The 19,497-nt window shown below is 41.5% G+C and overlaps 1 protein-coding gene across 1 annotated transcript in view; it reads left to right on the top strand.

The window, feature by feature from the left end:
- Window positions 1-18,674, top strand: part of EMC7 (ER membrane protein complex subunit 7) — a 313,873-nt gene extending 295,199 nt beyond the window's left edge. Inside the window, exon 5 of the mRNA XM_044074160.1 lies at window positions 16,745-18,674. Coding sequence (XP_043930095.1) covers window positions 16,745-16,894 — 150 coding nt within the window. The 3' untranslated portion in view covers window positions 16,895-18,674. The remainder of the gene's footprint in view (window positions 1-16,744) is intronic.
- Window positions 18,675-19,497: the final 823 nt, after the last annotated feature.

The raw sequence follows: 19,497 nt of genomic DNA, 5'->3' as shown, positions 1-19,497 counted from the left end.
TGTGCCCTTACATATAAGGCTGTTAAGACTTTTATGGGCTTGTAGTCCCCCGGATCAGTGGTTGGCCCTCCTTTGTGCAGGGGAATAACTGTAGTCATCTTCTGTTCCTTGGGCATAAAACCTGACTGAAGGTTCCAGCTGAAAAGCAATTCAAATGGATCAGAGAAGTCAAGTTTCATGTTATTTATAAACATCCTGGGATGTTATTGGGGCCCATCGATGCAATGTTTTTGGCAAGTGTTTTGGGTTTCTAATACGTGATGGGAATGGACCCCATTCCTAGTAAAAGTGTGAGTAAAGTTCATGAAATTAGTATTGTTTCAGTCGTTGATGTTAGCCAGAGGTGCTCTTCTTAGCACCCGCAATGTGCCCAGTAATGACTCCTCCTGGAATTCATACAGAGTTGCATGTATCGGTAACATATCTAAGTAAGATTTTAAATTCTTTTTTATAAGACCCCTTGCTCTTACCACTATTGGAACTGTCTGTGTATCCTTTTTCCACATTGCTCTCATTTTTGCATGGAAATCCTGGTATTTTGTGACTTTGTATCTCGCTTCAATTTCAGTGATCAATGCTACTTTTGTCTTCTTTTCATGGACTACTATATATGGTTTTCTCCTGTCTATGTTTTGAACTGTTGATAATGGGTGATCCCATGTGATATAAAGCTCATCATTTTTCTATAATGCTTTGTGGTTCATATTGCCGGTGTTTTTCAGCTACTTCAGTATTATAATGTTTGCACAATTCCCAATGCCACAGTATTGCCACATTATTATACCTTTTAGTATACAGTCCTTCTGCCAATAGTAATTTCCAACAAGCAACAAAAATGTGTGACGGTTACCAATTCCTTTTTACAGAACCTACGATGTTCTTCGTGTTTCACTGTTGCAGTCATCACACTTGGGTTATCTGCCTGCAGGTAGCCCTCAGTCGGCCCGAATACCAGAGTCTTGGGATTTCTGCGTCAGATGCTGTCACCTCTTCCATGACGTCAGGAGTATAAAACATGCAGCCGACGCAATTGCATCAGCTTTTCTTGCCGCGTGGGAGCCTGAAGCAGAAGCAGTTCGCAAGTGCTGGTCGGCCGCTACCTGAAAATTTTGTTGTTTGAGTTTCAAACCTGAAGTCTTCTAAAGCTAAGTACCCCGTTGGGGATCCTTTTGTCTTGCTCTAAACTATGTCAGAAAACGTTAACATCTTGCCTGTGGAAAGCAAATACCTCACAGAGATTTTCATTTTTACTGCGTCACCTGTTTAGGCCAGACCACGACGTTCCTTGCTGTCGGTTTTGTGCCTTGTTTAAAACCCGAATTCGTCGTCAGGCTATCTTTGTTGCTAAATTCATTCGCTCTCGTTCTCCGTATTCCGAAATGGCTTAGATAAGCCATCTGATTACCGATCTTCCAAAAAAAAGTAAGGATAAAGACATAGGTAGACTGCATAGGTCCAAAACTGCCGACTACGCTTCCATTAAGCTAGTCGCCAGTCCGCCGGTACTCAGTGAGGTGTCTTTGCAGCCCCTCATACCCACTTCTACAGATTCGCAGGCCTTCTGCTGAGACCCATATGCTGCGAGATGCTTCTTCGACTATGGAACCTGTGGATGTCTCTACCTTGGATGGGTCTGGAGCTGCTGTGCAGCACCGGCTTCTGAGGGTGTATGCCAACCTTCCGATGTTCGTATTAAACAGACAACTTCGTTTTTGACTAAAACTACTGAGTTTCTCAGGCCCAGAGTTCGCACTATGCCTAGCAAACCGGCAACCAAAGCAGATGCTCAAGCTCCCATGCCGCAGAATCAAATGCTTAGAATGGCTGAAGACCTTATAACGTTAATTAGGGGAAGCCAGCCTTCCCCCTCTAAAAGACAAAGAATTGATTTTCCTTCTGATTCTACAGACCATGAGTCCGATGACTCGGATCCCTCTGATTACCAGGACAACACTTACCCTTATCTACCTATGAGGATTCTGATGCAGAGGATTCCATTCCCTCTGCCTCCCCTCCAGAGGATTTTTGTTTTGGTGAAACCTTGCATACCTTAAGAGAGCATTTCCGCTCGGAATGCCAGGACTACCCTCAGTCTAAAAAGAGACTCAGAGAATTTTTAGACTTGCCTCAGCAAAGGCCTCTAGCTATACCCCCTGTCCTGGATATTGTAGATGATGTCTTCGTGGAATCCAGTGTTACTCCTGATACTTTACCACCAGCTCCTAGAAAGCCTGACAGGTACTACAGAGTACCTGACTCTCACAAATTTCTCTTTAAGAATCCCACTGCGGATCCAGAGACCATTTCCCAGACACCTATAAGCATTAAGGCTACTACAGCTAAAAACTCTACCTCTTAGGACAGGGATTCTAGAGCTTTAGACAGATGGGGTAAGAAGGTATATTGCCATCAGGGCTTTGACTTGCCAGTTTCACATGTTGATGTACCAGCAGCATATTATGGGACTAATTAAACAAAAAATGTTGTTGCCTCCAGATTGTAAAAAAAAAAAAAAAACAAAGATTTACAAGAGTTAATGCATTCTGCGAACCAAGTCAGTAAACATACTCTGCAGTGTGGCTTTGATGCCCCAGAAGCATCTTGCAGGGCTGCTGTCACTGGGTCTGTACTAAGAAGGCATGCTTGGCTGAAGGAACAAATCTTGCCAGACCATGTCGCAACAAAATTACTAGATGCTCCATTAAACCAGGAACATTTGTTTGGCACAAAAGCAGAAGTTGTTCTTAAAAAGATGGAGGAAAAAGCTATGCAAACTGTTAAAGATTTCTTACAGGTCCAGCCACCTAGAGTCAGTAGGCATTGGCCTTCTAAAAACTGGTCTTTTCCAGTTCTTCCCAGGCCTTCTCAGTCCAAACCCAGGGGTAACAGACCACCAAGACTACAGTCTCAGGGTATGCAGAGATCTAAACAATGGAGTGCTATCACCACAAAAACAGGGAGTGGTAAGCCACCCTGTTATGGAAAAAGTTCACAATGACTTGCCTATTATCTTTCCCAGCCATGCCCAAGTACTTGCACCACTAGGAGGAAAACTCGCCCTGCATGCAAAAAACTGGATGTCCATTACCCAAGACCGATGGGTCCTAAACATTGTATCCCAGGGATACAGATTCTACTTCTACTCACTGCCAACCCCAAACGGGATGCCAGACCTTCCTCCAAACCAGTGGGCAGAGGCTCAAAAACAAGTACTTTCTCTTCTCAGTATCAGGGCTATTCAACCTGTTCCAGCAGAGCAAAGGGGACAGAGTTTCTACTACAGACTGTTCCTGGTGCCCAGAAAAGAGAGCTCTTGGCGCCCTATCCTGGATCTGTCAATTCTTAACACCTTCCTGGTGGTCCCAAAATTCAAAATGCTTACACTGCAACAGCTTTTTCCTATGCTAGCCAAGGATGCCTGGCTAGTCACTCTAGACTTAAGCTTATGTGCACATCCCCATAAGGGAATCTTGCAGGAAATATCTACGTTTCAAGGCAGACTGTATGCGCTATCAGTTCTCTGCACTTCCCTTTGGCTTATCTACTGCGCCCAGGCTGTTCACAAAGTGCCTGGCTCCAGCCATTGCATACTGCAGGCAGAGAAATATTCAAATTTACCCATACTTGGATGATTGCCCGATTCAGGCGGACAGTCAGGAATTACTACTTCAGCACCTGGCATTTGTAAAAGACTCCTAACTTCTCTGGGGTACACCATCAACGAAAGTAGGTCACAATTGGTGCCTAGCCAAAAGATTGTATTCCTGGGAGCAAGCTTTGACACAACTTCCCAGATGGCATTCTTCACCCAGAAAAACAGGCTTATTTGACAAATGACTTCAAACTATGGCCACCAAAATCCAGCTATCTGCAAGAAAAATACTGGAAGCCCTAGGCTTCATGGCCTCATGAATTCTACTAATTCCATATGCAAGACTGCATATGAGGAAACTTCAGTGGTACTTAAAACGTCTCTGGTGTCAACATTCTCAGGACATGGAAACAGTGATTCCTATCATTTCTTGCCTAAGGGCAGAGTTCCTTTGGTGGGCAGAAGCATGCAACCACAACAAGGAACTTCCTTTCACTCATCCCCTCGCCACCCAAACTCTGACAACAGCCACATCAGACTATGCATGGGGGGCTCACATGGCGGGCAAATGCATTCAAGGCAAATGGAGCCCAGGACAAATTCCCCTGATTATCAATCAAAAGGAAATGTTAGCTGTACAGAATGCTCAGACAGCCTTCAAATACATTATCCTACCAGGACAACTCCTGATACAGACAGACAACACCACAGTTGTGTGGTACATAAACAAGCAGGGGGGAACGCATTCCTATCCACTCTGCAGGCTAGCCATAGCCCTGTGGAACACAGCCTTGAGCAACCAAGTGCACCTGTAAGCTCAGTCTCTGTCAGGCAAACAAAATTCACTGACAGATGACTTAAGCAGAAATCTACTGAACCCCAACTCATTCAAACTTCTAATCCACAGGTGGGGGACACCAGAGGTTGGACCTCTTTGCCTCTCCCCAAAACCATCAATTGAGCAAATTTTGCACCAGAAGCCCTCACAGCAAAGCGTGGAAAGTGGATGCCCTGTCCTTTACATGGGAAAACCTTCTCAATTTATGCCTTTCCCCCTCTGCCCCTTCTCTCTCAGGTACTACTCAAGATCAAACAGGACAGACCAAGGGCAATCCTTATTGCTCCAGACTGGCCACGCCAGCACTGGTACTTACTCCTATGCAGTCTGACAGCAGTGCCACCCTGGCACCTACATGCAGATTTTGCATCCACAGCTGCAAACCCTGAATACACCACCAACCCTCAGCAAACAGGTGCTGGACGTCATCCTTGAGGCCAGAAGGCCTAGTACTAGGAAATCCTATTCAGAAAAGTGGAGAATATATTGTTCTTGGAGCCAATCTCAAGGAAAAGGACACAGCCGTGCCCACCTTACCTCAAATCCTAGATTACCTAGCAGAGCTGCTCCACAGAGGCCGAAACTTTTTATCAGTGAAGATTCATGCCTCTGCCATCTCAGCTCATTACAATACTGAGCCACCTCTCTTTTCTCACCCTCTCATCAAACAGTTCCTGAGAGGAGCTAACAATTTAAGGCCCCTGAGGAGAGCTCCCACCCCTGCCTGGGACCTTAACTTTGTACTAGAGAAACTCATGCCCCCCCCCCCCCGCCTTTGAGCCTGCTGCTGCAGCAGAGTTAAAATTCCTCTCTTGGAAAACAGCCTTACTGCTAGCCATCATTTCAGCAAGAAGAGTGTCAGAGTTACAGGCACTAATGGCTGTGGAACCCTTCATTATTTTCCATGCTGACAGGGTTTCCCACAGGACTTGATCCATCATTTATGCCCAAGGTGGTATCCAGTGTGGCTTTAAATCAATCCATCGATTTACCAACCTTTTTTCCTAATACTCAGAATAAAGGGGAAAGGATCCTGCACTCCTTGGACGTGCACGGACAACTCAGATACTACCTTAACAGGACTAAACCCTTAAAGTCTGACCAGCTGCTAGTCAGCTTTGCTACAGAGGCAGAGGGCAAGGCCATTTCAAAGCAAACCATTTCCAAATGGATAGCACACTGCATCCAATTCTGCTACAAACACTATGGAAAACCTACCCCACAGGGAATCAGAACTCATTCCACTAGGGCTGCCTCTACCTCTACAGCATTTCTCAGGGAAGTTCCTACCAGAGACATCCTGGAAGCTGCAATCCGGAGTTCTGTACACACCTTCACCAAGCATTACCACTTACCTATCTTTTCTAAATCCAGAGCTGGATTTGCCACAGCAGTTTTACAAGGCCTGCTAGACAGCCCTAATATTTCTTGACCGTCTCCACCCTTCCTCAGCTTTGGGAATCAACCCAAGTGTGATGACTGCAACAGTGAAACACGAAGAACATAGTACAGTTGTGTGCACTTACGATAAATGGTCAATGTTAGAGTGTATTCACCTTTGCAGTCCTGGTTACCCTCCCTCCAGCCCCCTGACTTTTTCTATACTTTCTACCTACCTCTTTTTGGCCATATCCTATGGCAGTGGTATTTACTTTTTACTGGCGGTAATGTTCTTCGTGTTTCACTGTTGCAGTCATTACATTTGGGTAATCTGCTGGCAGGTTGCCCTCAGTCGGCCTGATTAACAAAGTCTTAGGTCCTACTTTGGTTGCTGTCCCTTCTTCCATGACATCAGGGGTATAAAACATGCAGCTGACACCATTATATCAGTCTTTCTTGCCGTGCGGTACCCAAAAGCAGAAGCAGTTCTCAAGCGCTGGTCGGCAGACTCCTGAAATTTTCGTTTTCGAGTTTCAGAACAGAAGTCTTCAACTAAAAGCTAAGTACCTCGTTGGGGAAACTTTTTCTTGCTCCTTACCGATGTCAGTAAAAGTTAATAATTCTATTACATGTGGGAAGCAAATACCTCATAAGGATTTTCATTTGTACTGTATTCCTTGCCTAGGCCCTGACCACGACGTACCTTGCTGTCGGTTTTGTGCTTTATTTAATCAGCGCACTATCCGTCGTCGGTACATTTTTGCTTCTAAATATTTCAGTTCTCTGTTTAATTATCCAGAAATGATGTTGGCTAACCATCCGACTACCGGAATACCAAAAAAACGCAAAGAAAAAGACACAGGCCGTTGAGGTCCAAAATTACTGACGACGCTTCTCCTAAGCCAGTCCCAGTTTGCCGGTACTCAGTGAGGCACTTTCGCAGCCCCTGATACCCGCAACTTCTGATTCGCAGGCCTCTACTGAGACCCATTCGGAGTCTGGTATGCTGCGAGATGTTTCACCTATGGAACCTGCGGATATCTCTACCTTGGATGGGTCCGGAGCCGCTGTGCAGGCACCGGCTTTGAGGGTATATTCAGTCCTACAGACTTGCATATTAAACCGACTCTACCTTCAATATTAAGGCCTAAATCTCGATCTATGTCTAAAAAAACCGATGCTCAGGCCACATGTTCAGGCCGCTATGCCTAAAAAACAAATGATCAAAATGGCTGAAGATTTAATTACTCTAATCAGGGGTAGTCAACCCCCCCCCCTTCCAAGAAGCCTAGGGCTGAACTTGACTATTAATCTTCTGAACAGGACTCTGTTTCTTCTGACTCTTCTAATGACCTGGATTTGTCCATACATACTTATGAGGACTCTGATGCAGAGGATTCCATTCCCTCTGCTTCTCCCCCTGAGGATTTTTCTTTTGGGGAAACTTTATATACCTTAAGGGAGCATTTCCACTGGGAAAGTCAGGATTTTTCTGAATCCAAAAAGAGGCTTAGGGATTTCCTCCTCCTCCCTCAGCATAGGTCTCTGGTCCCTAGTAAACCAGACAGATACTACAGGGTTCCTGAATCCCACAAATTCCTTTTCAAAAACCCTGTTGTGGACCCTGAAACCATTTCTCAGGGGCCCAAGGGCATTAAGGCTTTTCCTGCTAAAAATCCTACCCCTTCTGATAGAGACTCCAGGGCGCTGGATAGATGGGGTAAAAAGGTTTATACTTCTGCAACCTTGGCAATCAGAGCTTTAAACTGTCAATTCCATATGGTAAAATATCAACAGCATATCATGGGACTGCTTAAACAGAAAATTATGTTGATTTCTGACTGTGTGGAAAATAAAGATTTACAGGATTTATTGCATTCAGCTGAACAAGTTGGAAAACATACTTTGCAATGTGGTTTTGATTCTTTAGAGGCCTCTTGCAGGGTTGCTGTTACTGGGTCTGTGCTTAGAAGGCATGCTTGGCTTAAGGAGCAATCTCTGCCTGATCATGTTAAAGCAAAACTGTTGGATGCTCCTTTGCAACAGGACAGTCTGTTTGGCAATAAGGCTGAAGAAGTTCTAAAAAAAGATGGAAGATAAAGCTAAATCTATGCAAACTGTGAAAGATTTCTTAAAGTACAACCTCCAAGATTTAGTAGGCACTAGCCTACTAAGAACTGGTCCTTTCCAGCTCCTTCCAGAGCCTCTCAAGCCAAACCTAGACACTCCAAAAGCACCAGGTTTCAGTCCCTAGGGACTTTCAGAACTAAGCAATGGGGTGCTTCCACTTTCAAATCTGGAAATAACAAGACACCACCCTATGTTAAACAGTCTCAATGACTTTCCTTTAAAATTACGAAGCACGTACCTCTTAGCCATCCCTTTGGCTGGAAAACTGGCTCTTCATGCAAAAAACTGGCAATTTATAACCCAGGGCAAATGGTTTTAAATATAGTGTCCCAGGGATACAGATTTCATTTCCACACATTGCCAACTCCAAACGGGTGGTCAGATCTGCCCCCAAATCAGAGGGTAGAGGCTCTGAAACGAGTACTTTCCCTCCTAAACATGGGGGCTATTCAACTAGTACCAGAAGAGGAAAAGGGACAATGTTTCTATTCCAGACTTTTCCTGGTACCCAGAAAAGACAAATCATGGCGTCCAGTTCTGGACCTGTCTACGCTAAATACCTTTCTGGACATTCCAAACTTCAAGATGCTGACTCTTCATCAGTTACTTCCTATGCTAGGCAAGGATGCCTGGTTGGCAACTCTAGATTTAAAAGAGGCTTACCTGCATATCCCAATCAGGGAATCTTGCAGAAGATACCTACGCTTCTAAGCAGGCTACTTGCATTATCAGTTCTCTGCACTGCCGTTTGGCTTGTCTACTGCGCCCAGGGTATTCACGAAGTGCCTGTCTCCAGTAATTGCATTTTGCAGGCAAAGAAATATTCAAATATACCCATACCTGGACGATTGTCTAATTCAGGCAGAAAACCAGGCCATTCCTTTAAAACGTCTGGCGTTTGTAAAAAGGGTTCTAACTTGTTTAGGGTACACCATAAATGAAAATAAATCACAACTGGTACCCTCTCAAAAAATTACATTCCTGGGTGCAAGCTTGAATACAACTGCCCAGATGGCTTTTCTTGCGCTAGAAAAGCAAATTCAGTTGTTGACTTACTTAAAACAGGTGGCCACATAAACCCTGCTATCTGCAAGACAAATACTGCAAGCCTTTGGGTTCATGGCCTCCTGCATTCTTCTAATTCCATATGCAAGACTGCATATGAGGAAACGTCAGGGATACGCAAAAAGTTTATGGAGTCAACATTGTCACAGCCTGGAAACAATGATTCCTATCATACCTTGCCTGCGCCTAGAGTTCTTATGGTGGGCAGAGGCCTGCCACCAAAACAAGGGACTGCCATTCACACCACCCCCTGCCACCCAAACCCTAACTACAGACGCATCAGACTATGCATGGGGGGCTCATCTGGCAGGGAAGTGCATTCAGGGCAAATGGAGCCCAAATCAAATGCACCTTCGTATCAATCAAAAAGAAATGCTAGCTGTACAGAATGCTCTGACAGCCTTCAAAGACTACCTTCATCCAGGAAAACTAATGGTAAAGACGGACAACACCACGGTTATGTGGTACATAAACAAGCAGGGGGTGGGGGTACACATTCCCACCCCCTCTGCAGACTAGCCATGGCATTGTGGAACACGGCCTTGAGTTACCGAGTACAACTACAAGCTCAATTCCTACCAGGAAAAATGAATATTCTGGCAGATGAACTAAGCAGAAATCTCATGGACCCACACAAATGGAAACTGGAACCACGGATTTTCAACATGTTGACACGCAAATGGGGGGAGCCCAGACATAGATCTTTTTGCCTCACCCCACAACTACCAGTTGGACAAATTTTGCATAAGAACTCCTCACAAAAAAGGCTGGAAAGTGGATTCTCTGTCCTTCAGCTGGAAATCAGTCTATGCCTTTCCCCCTCTGCCTCTGCTCTCCAAAGTTCTACTAAAAGTCAAATAGGACAAACCAAAAATGATTTTGATTGCTCCAGACTGGCCTCGCCAACACTGGTACCCACTCCTTAGCAGTGTGTCACAAATTTCTCCATGACACCTGCCTTGGACACCTTCCTTGCTGTCTCAACAGGAGAACCAAATTATGCACCCTCAGCTCCAAACATTGAATCTTGCAGCTTGGCTAATCATTTAAATTCCCCCTTACCAACCCTCAGCAAACCTGTGATGGATGTAATTTTGGTGGCGAGAAGACCTAGTACTAGAAAATCTTATGCGGACAAATGGAAAAGATTCTGTGCCTGGAATCGATCTCAAGGGATGAGCACAGCCGTGCCCAATTTACCTCAGATTTTGCAATACTTAACTGAGATGCTTCACGAGGGCCTGTCTCTTTCTTCCGTAAAAATCCATGCCTCAGCCATTTCAGCTCATTACAACACAGAACCCCCCCCCCCTTCTCTCATCCTCTGCTAAAGCAGTATCTCAGAGGGGCCAAAAACTTTAGACCACCCAGGAGAGCTCCAACCCCTGCCTGGGACCTTAACTTTGTATTGGAGAAACTCACTCTACCTCCTTTCGAGCCAGCTGCTACTGCAGACTTAAAATTTCTTTCCTGGAAAACAGCCTTCCTTTTAGCAGTCATTTCAGCTAGAAGGATATCTGAATTACAGACCCTTCATCATCTTTCATGCGGACAGGGTGTCACTCAGGACCAATCCATCCTTCATGCTAAAGGTGGTATCCAGTGTGGCTCTTAATCAGTCTATTCATTTGCCAACTTTCTTTCCCAATCCACAGAACAAAGGGGAGCGGATTCTGCATTCATTGGATGTACACAAACTTGGATTCTACTTGGACAGGACTAAATCTCGAAGAAAATCTGAGCAACTGCTGGTAGCATTTGCTGCAGGGGCAGAGGGAAAGGCTATTTCAAAACAAACCATTTCTAAATTGATAAGCCATTACATTCATTTCTGCTATAAGCACAATGGAAAACCTATCCCCCAGGGGATCAGATCTCATTCCACCAGGGCTGCATCTACTTCAAGAGCCTTTCACAGAGGTGTTCTTACCAGGGATATTCCAGAAGCTGCTACCTGGAGTTCAGTTCATACTTTCACCAAGCATTATCACTTACCAATTTTCTCTAAATCCAGAGCTGGCTTTGCCACTGCTGTTTTGCAGAGCCTTGTAGCTAGTCCTAATGCGGTATAAATCCATCCTCCCAACCATAGCTTTGGGAATCTACCCAAATGTAATGACTGCAACAGTGAAACACGAAGAACATAGTACAGTTGTGTACACTTACCATAAATGTAGATGTTCGAGTATATTCACTTTTGCAGTCTTGGTTGCCCTCCCTCCAGCCCCCTCTTTTTCTCTTAATATACCTCTACTTTCTTTTACTATGCTTAAAAGCCTTTTTGGTGTATTTGCTTTTGTTTGAAGGTATATTTTTGTGTTTTTAATTACAGATATATATGTATATATATATATATATATATATATATATATATATATATATATATATATATGTATAGGGACAGCAACCGACGCAGGACCCAAGACATAAGGCCAACTGAGGGCAACCTGCCAGCAGATTACCCAAATGTAATGACTGCAACAGTGAATACACTCGAACAGCTACATTTATGGTACGTGTACCCAACTGTACTTTCCACACCATGTAATTGCTTCCTTTTTTGGGGGCTCTTGACATCTGGGGCAAGAAAAACTGATGTAATGACATTGGCTGCATGTTTTATACCCCTGACGACCTGACGTCATGGAAGAGGGGACAGCATCCGACGCAGAAATCCCAAGACTCTAGTATTCGGGCCGACTGAGGGCTACCTGCAGGCAGATAACCCAAGTGTGATGACTGCAGCAGTGAATACACTCCAACATCTACAGTTATGGTAAGTGTACACAACTGTACTTTTGTCTGCTTCTCCAGCATAATCAGTGGACTTTTGTAAACCAACATGTACGTAGTCCACTATCTTGAACCTCCAATATTAACCTTTCATCTTTTGGTTTAAATTCACCTCTCCTTAACCATTCCTGCGTGTAATCCTGATCAAAATGAGGTTAATCCAGGAGTTTTCTATACTTGCAAGTATATTTATGCATTTCCAGATTTCTTGTCTTCTCATCTGGTCCTTCACCTTATATTCTTTCTTTTGTTTTTTGGCAAATTCAGTTGCTGCCTGATTTTTATCTACTTCTGGTTTGATTCCCATTTCTGCTTCCTGCTGATATACGTCTGCTAAATTAAGCAGGGAAGTCATCATAGACTTATTCTCCTCATGTTTCAAAGCTTTCACTACATGTTGGTCTTGTGAGGTCAGCAGATATGTATGCAGTTCCAAAATTGCAGTTCTGTACATTTAATCAATTTCGAGGATGCCCATACCTCCTTCAGAATGGGGAATATATAATCTTGGTAGACCATGATTTGTATAAATCATTTGATGAGCATGAAGCATCTTTCTTGTTTTCCTGTCCAACCTATCCAACACCTTTTGGGGCAAGTCAGTCACTTCAAAACTCCAAGTTAGGACAGGAAGATCAAATTGGTTTACAGCTTGGATTTTATTCCTAGATGTCAACTCTGTTTTCAGTATTAATTTAACTCTTCTAAAATATTCCTTACCAAGTGTTACTCATATTTGTTAATGTTTATTGTTGATTCTTCATCAGTTCCCAAATATTTATACACTCCCTCTTGCTCAAGTTCTTTTGTATCACATTCCTGTCCCAGATGGATGTTTTCTTGTTGCTGCAGCTTTCCTGCTTTAAAAGTTGCTTTTGCACATTTATCAAGACCAAATTACATCTTATATCATCTGAAAAGGTTTTGAGCAGTTGCAGTTGTGCTTTCAGTTCCTCATCTGATGAACTATACAGTTTTAAATCATCTACAAAAAGAAGGTAAGTCTTTACAGTCTCTTGTTTTTGCATACCAAGTTGTAGCCATGACGAAATTTAAGTGGGCAGCTTAATGAGTTAAGGGCAAGACAAAAGAGGAGCGGTTACATAGTCACCATGGAATATCCCCCTTTGAATTTTTATCCCTGGAATAATAATGCTTCCTCATCATGGCTGAACTGCAAAGTGATTTTATGGTCACTGTAATGTACTTGATCAGTGTAGGGTGTAGGGTGTATGTTGTACATTTTTAAGCACTCTGTTATCCATGAATGTGGGATAAATGTCAAATGCTTTTTTTTGTAGTCTATCCATGCCATACTTGGATTCTTCCTCTTTTTACAGTTCTCCTTTATGACTTTAACCACAAATGTTCCTTTGTTCCATGAGACTTTCTTTTATTACCCTTTTGTTCTATTGCCATGATTGTGTTTTCTTCTAAATGACTGTAAATTCTGTCTGTATCAATTCCAGTGTATAGATAGTATGTCGTCGGAAGGCGAGTTATTGGTCTATAGTTTTTAAGGATAGCTTGCAGGTTCGCTGTTAAGTAGGAGTATTGGTTTTCCTGTTAACCAGGCTGGTGTCTGTTTGGGGTATGTGTATAAACAGTTCTTACTCGTTGCTAAATCTTCATGTAAAGATGTTAATACTTTTAGCCAGAAGTTGGATACTGCATCTGGGTCTGGGGTTTTCCATTTAGGAGCTTTTCTTAACTTTGTTTCAATCTCTCCACCTGTTATTCCTTCCCATTTCATATCCTGTACATTTGAACTTCTTACTCTTTCTTTTACTTGGGTCTGTGTTACATAAACGAAAATCCAAAAATGTGAATGACCTAAAAGTCGAAAATGCAGGACCTCGAACACTCTATTGTGGGGGGCTGCGCCCCCATCCTCCACTAAATATATATACCAACTCCGAGATTGCACTACAGTGAGGAAAGGGCAACTATTCCAATCCTTACTGTATCGCAATCTCACAAAAAGCAAATCAAGCTCCGGCATTTCCGACCTTTAGGTCATTCGCTATTTTAAGCTTTCAGCGTTCTAATAGGAACCCTTTTACTTCTATGCATTTAGCATCTTTATGTTCCACAGGATCTTCATAGATATTTCTCCAAAATGTATTTATTTCTTTTTTTGGTGGTGTTTAATTTCCTTTTGCCTAGTTTTCCCAATTCTCTATAAAACTTTTTTGGGCTATCAATAAATTACTTATTTTGTACTTTTCCTTTATATTTATCTGCATATCTTCTAAGTTTTTCTGTCTGTACTGATATTTTCAGGTTATTTGCGGTAGTGCACGATAGATCATGATCTGTTCTGATATTGTGCATTGTTTTTATGTTTACTGATCTGTTACCTCTTCTATACTCTTCTAACAGTGACACTTCTTGTCTTAATTGCTTTATAATTTTCTCTAATCGATATTTCCATGATGGTATTCGATTTCTACCCTTCCTTTCCCTAACTACCTTATGTTGCTGTGGTAAGACTTTATCTGTTGTTAATTTAGCTGCACAGTAATATATCCTGTTTACTTCTGTTATTGCATGAATCTCTGTGGATAGTCCTAATTACTGTGTTCATTTGTTTTATTAATATTATTTATTGACTTTCTGTAGTCTTTCTTTCATTGATTTTAATTTGTCTGCCCATCTCTATTAAATCAAGCAACTCTCTTCTTGCATAATTTTCTTCTAGACTGAGGGCACATTTTGTTTTCCATTTCCATGCAGGCATGGCATTCTAATAGAAAGTTTCAGAGCATCTTACTGGGCCACATTCTCTTAGTTTCATCCTGTGTCATCTGTTGCTCTTTCATGTGGGGAACTCACTTGCCTATCACTTTGCAACATTGACTGCATCAGAGTTGGAAGTTTCCTGTTCCTTCCCTTGCTGTGCAACTCCAGCTGAACATTTGTACTAGTTTCCTATGGAAGGCTGCAAAGTATCTTCATATATCAACTAATCAGCTGTTTCCCACTCCACTGGCTTCTCCTTAATTTGGGGATCCAGTGCTGTGTTCTGCTGTGATGATGTCAGAGTTAGATTTTCTACACTAAATCCTTCACTTTGCAGATAATCCATAACCTCAGTTTCTATTTCTTTAACTTCTCCATTACTAATCCTCTTTTCTACCTTTCCTCTTTGTTTTCTTATTTTTCTGTTGTAAAATTTTCCATGTTGCCTTTGCCTGAATTTCTCTTCAAATATCTTTAGTGCTGCTCTTTTTGTATTGATTAGTTTTGCTTTCTCCTTTGCATAAATATTGCACCGTATTAAATCTTTTTTTCTTTCCCATGTCCATATTTCTTCAGATGTCTCCTGCTCCTCCTTACTTTGAGGACTCATTGTTCCATCTTGTTGTGATATAATCTGTGATAGACTTTCTACAGTAAATCCTTCATTTCACAGGTATTCCATAACTTCATCTTCTGTTTTTTAACTTGTACTTTACTAATGTTCTGTTCTGTGTTCCCGCTTTGTGGTATTATTTTTTTACTGTGAAATTTTCCATATCCAGATGCTTTTGTTTGTATTTCTCTTTGAATATCTTTGGGGCTGTCTTTTTTGTGTTGATTAATTTGGCTTTCTTTTTTTTTTTTGCGTAAATATTGCACCATATCAGAGCTCTCATTTCTGTGTCCATATTTCTTTTTTATACCTTACAAAATCTAGACACTTTTGATCTTTATATTTTCGCACTTGCTTAGTCCCGTCTTTTTCTAAACGGCCCAAGGTTTCTTGGTCTGTATAATGCTTTTGATAAATCTGTTGTATTAGTGAACACAAATTTGTATTTGAAGCTTCTGGAAGTGGAAGTATTTTTCTTTCCTCTAATTTCTCTCTGTCTTTTTGTGCATCTTCTGTCTGGAAATTCTAAGTTTCTTGCATAATAATAACAATACATCATTTGTTTCTTATCCACAATAGTCTACTCTGTCATCTTTATGGCTCTTTTTTGACCTGGTAGTTTTTGTGGAGTACTACTTCCTTCTACAATGGGGGCCATCCTTCCCCTGGGCCTGGTCTAGCCCCATTGAAGGAATGTTTCCATTTCTTTAGGATTCTACAGTTTCATTTTTTCCAGTCCTGGCATCAGTGCGCTTACTGGGATTGGGCACTTTTTTATTCTGGGTCTTGTACACCCAGCCAACTTTATTTTTTTAACCTACTTCTGTCCATGATGTATGCTATATAAAATACAGTCTATATATCAGTGTCGCCTTGGTGAGATTTTGTGAAAACTGGGTCCAACTCGTGAAGGTACTCACCAAGACTTAAAAGATGAATTCAATTCCAGCAATGCTACTCTTCTTTGCTTGCTGACTTATCTCGCATTTTTATCTCACATTTTTGGACCCCGGTTCAATGTGGGTGATGCCATTTATAATGAGTTCTGTGTATTGTTGTGCATTTCCTGTAAGGTTACGGACATAGCTGTAGAAAAGCTTTGTGGTTGTCCTTTGCCTAAGAAGCTGTTTTTTTTTCCAATTTAGCCTTTGAAGTATTAACCCTTTTAGCTGCCTGTTTAAATTGGTCAGGGGGCTTTTAGTATGTACGACTTTGTCCCTTCTATGCTTGGCCAAAATTTTTTTTTTTATAACCGATTTAGAATTCATAGTCACTTCACTGATATTTGGAGTTACAGAGAGAAAGACTAATAGCCAAAATTTACTGTAGCATGTACTTATATTGTTTATATTTTTTCCTTTTTTTGTGCTACATATGTAAAGTTAACATGCTAACATAGAATGCTTTTTAGGCATTTTAAAACATCTGACAAAAACTATGGTCTGCTTCTGCAGTATTTTTAAATTATACTTTTGCAGTTATTAAGCAAATGACATAAAATCCTTGTGTTCTGATAATTGTTTGAAATAATATTGATAAAATAAAACTGATGATTTATTTTTATTTTTCCTGTCTTGCATTAACTATTCAGGAGATGGAGCAGTCGATGACCATGCTGAACCCTAACCATGAACTACCCGATGTCTCAGAGTTCATGACAAAACTTTTTTCTTCCAAGTCTTCAAGCAAGTCTGGTAGCAGTAGTAAAGCAAGCAAAAGAGATGTAGTGAAAAGGCGGTAGTCTTGCCAACAGAGTTGCTGCATGTGAACATATTGCCCGGTTCATCCATATACTAAGCAAAGTCCGCTAAGCAAGAGTTGAGAACTTACACTGAAATTATAAATGGGTTGTTGCACAGTACTTAAAAGACAGATATTTATTTATTTTCTGTTAAGTGGCCTAAAGGCTGTAGCATAAATCGGGTGGGCACATGGACAGACTTACCAGTGCTATGGCTTTTTTCACTGTATTTCTTTTAAAAAAGAGGGTATGTCAGCCAAATGATTGTGTCTTATTGTATCATCTGCTGAAATACCACTCCATGTAAGGTTACTTTTAAAATGATCTCCGAAATATTTTTTCTTCCTCTAAAGATTTCTAAATTTTTTGAGAATTTTTGTGGGTATTATTGCCCTTGGTTACAATTTATACACTGTTTGGATTGGAGTGTCTGCCTGTAGAGCTCACTGAGGAAAACTGATTTTAACACATCTCACATGTTTCATGCAGATATGTTTAGTCCTTAAGTGAAGAGCATAGTACCTCTTCAGTGCTTTTGTGCTTCTTGTAGTCAGTAACTTTCTGAAGCTGCCATTTCATGAGCTGATGGTTAAAAGAAAGTCTTTCGGCTTCTCCCGTTAGAGGTTGCCACAGCAGATCACCGATCTGCAGATTGATTGGCAGTGGAGTCTTTTCAATGTCAAGCTGCCAGCCTGATGCCCAGCTTTCACAGAAGGCACACACAAGCACCTACTGCATATCTTTAACACTCATTCAACTGCAGGGAGGACATGCAGACTCCGCACCGAAGGCGCGCCAGCCAAGAATCGAATAGGAGAACCTCTTGCTGTGAGGCGGCAGTGCTAACAGCTATCCCACCGCAGAGTTTAAAATGTTGGGCTCAGAATAAAGTAATGTATGCAGAACTAACTGTTTTGGAAGCAGGGGACTTTTGATCTTCTATTTTGCTTGTTACAGGAAGCAGAATAGCAACTGTTAAAAGTTAATATAATACTGTAAAGGCTAGTGTAATATCAGGAGGGTAAAGTTGCAATTCTTTGTGAAATGTTAAAAAAAAAAAAAATCTCATCTCTGGTGCTGTAGTACTGGGTGCCATAGTGCTTGCAGTAGTTGAGGGATTCCACAACATTAACTAGAATTAGACTACCCCCATCTGAACTGGAGTATCTGATGGCTGCTATTAGTACTTTCTTTTGGTGGTGACCACAAGCTGTCAGTGATATGAGCCATGGAATTTCTAGGCTTCTTGGTAGAGAAGGGCCTTAACATATATTTTGTGTGTGTGTGTGTGTGTGTACGTACGTGTGCGTGTGTGTGTACGTACGTGTGCGTTTGTGTACCTTGCAGGCTATAACAATTAATAGTACAGTCAAGTAGATGTGCAGTAATCCAATATGCTTTTTTCACTGAATAAGTTATCTATTTCCAAGTGGTATCCAGTGTTGTTTACCAGACTGATGGAAATGGGGGTCTGCTTGACTGTCCTGGTTACCAAAACGGTAAGTCGTAAGCTTTTCAAGATGCATTGCTGTCCAGCAACGAAGAAGCAAAAATTTAACACTGCATTTTTTCAGTTGAACTCTTTAGTAACAGTTTTCTTGTCTGTTTATGCCTAGGTCTTGTTTAAAAATTAAAAGATAAAAAGTGGATAGTGCAAAATGAGAGTTTGAAATAATTCCTTTTTTTTTTTGTTTTATACATTAGTTGTCATCATCCCACAGAATAATAAAACTTTTTGTTTAAATTAATGTGAAATTCAATAAAAGAATATAATTTTAAATATATGTCTTCGAACTTGGATGAATTTTCGAGTTTGTTTAAAAGTACATTGATTTCTGGAGTTTTCAACTGACAGTTATGCTAGATGCAACTCTAAAAAATGTAATAGTGTATGTATATTTTAGATCTGTCACAGTGAATTTCATCTCCATCACCAACAAGACAAAGACTGACAACATTAGTCCACCTGGTATCTAAAACTTTACCAAGCTACCTCAGCCTCACTCCTGTACCCACAGTGCTGTCCAGATGATTTTTGCTGCGCATTAAAGTCAGGTCCCACCAAAGAACAACCCTAGGCTAACAGTGGAATTTGTTGCTCTTTGTGGCTTTGGATTCTTTTGTTTGATTTTAGTTTGTAATTTTGTAAGATGCTGAGTTCTGAGTGTGTATCAGGTCAGTTGGTTCCTTTTTCTTAGTTTCTTCCAGCTGTTTTAACTCCTTGTAGTTTAGTGCAGTAGCCACAGTCTGTTCCCCTTTTGTCAGTGTAAGCACCATTTTTTGCTGCTGTCTGTATTGTAGCTTCTGTGTATGATAGTTTGTCAGGATCTTTAAAAATCAGGGCTTGCAGTTCTTCAAAAAAAAAAAAAAACAAGTGCGCAGCCAGAATTCCACCCCAGGGCAGGCATACCCAGTGTGTAATGTATTTAGGTGAGGAGCATGTCTTGTAGTAGTATCATAGTTTTAAATCTTTCTAGCAGTCCAGTTTGGAAGAAGAAACATTAAGAGATGAGGAACTGTGGGCTTTCCCTGGTGCTGAGGGCCTCTTCTAGGTTTTCCTATTCCACTTTTAGCAGTCTTTCATTCAACAAGGTTATAAGCAA

This window comes from Protopterus annectens, chromosome 6.part0 (genome assembly GCF_019279795.1).
Source record: "Protopterus annectens isolate FY-2018-M chromosome 6.part0, PAN1.0, whole genome shotgun sequence".
Classification (NCBI taxonomy): Eukaryota; Metazoa; Chordata; order Ceratodontiformes; family Protopteridae; genus Protopterus; species Protopterus annectens.
Note: the sequence above shows the minus strand (reverse complement) of the source record. Positions and strands in the feature narration are given on the sequence as shown.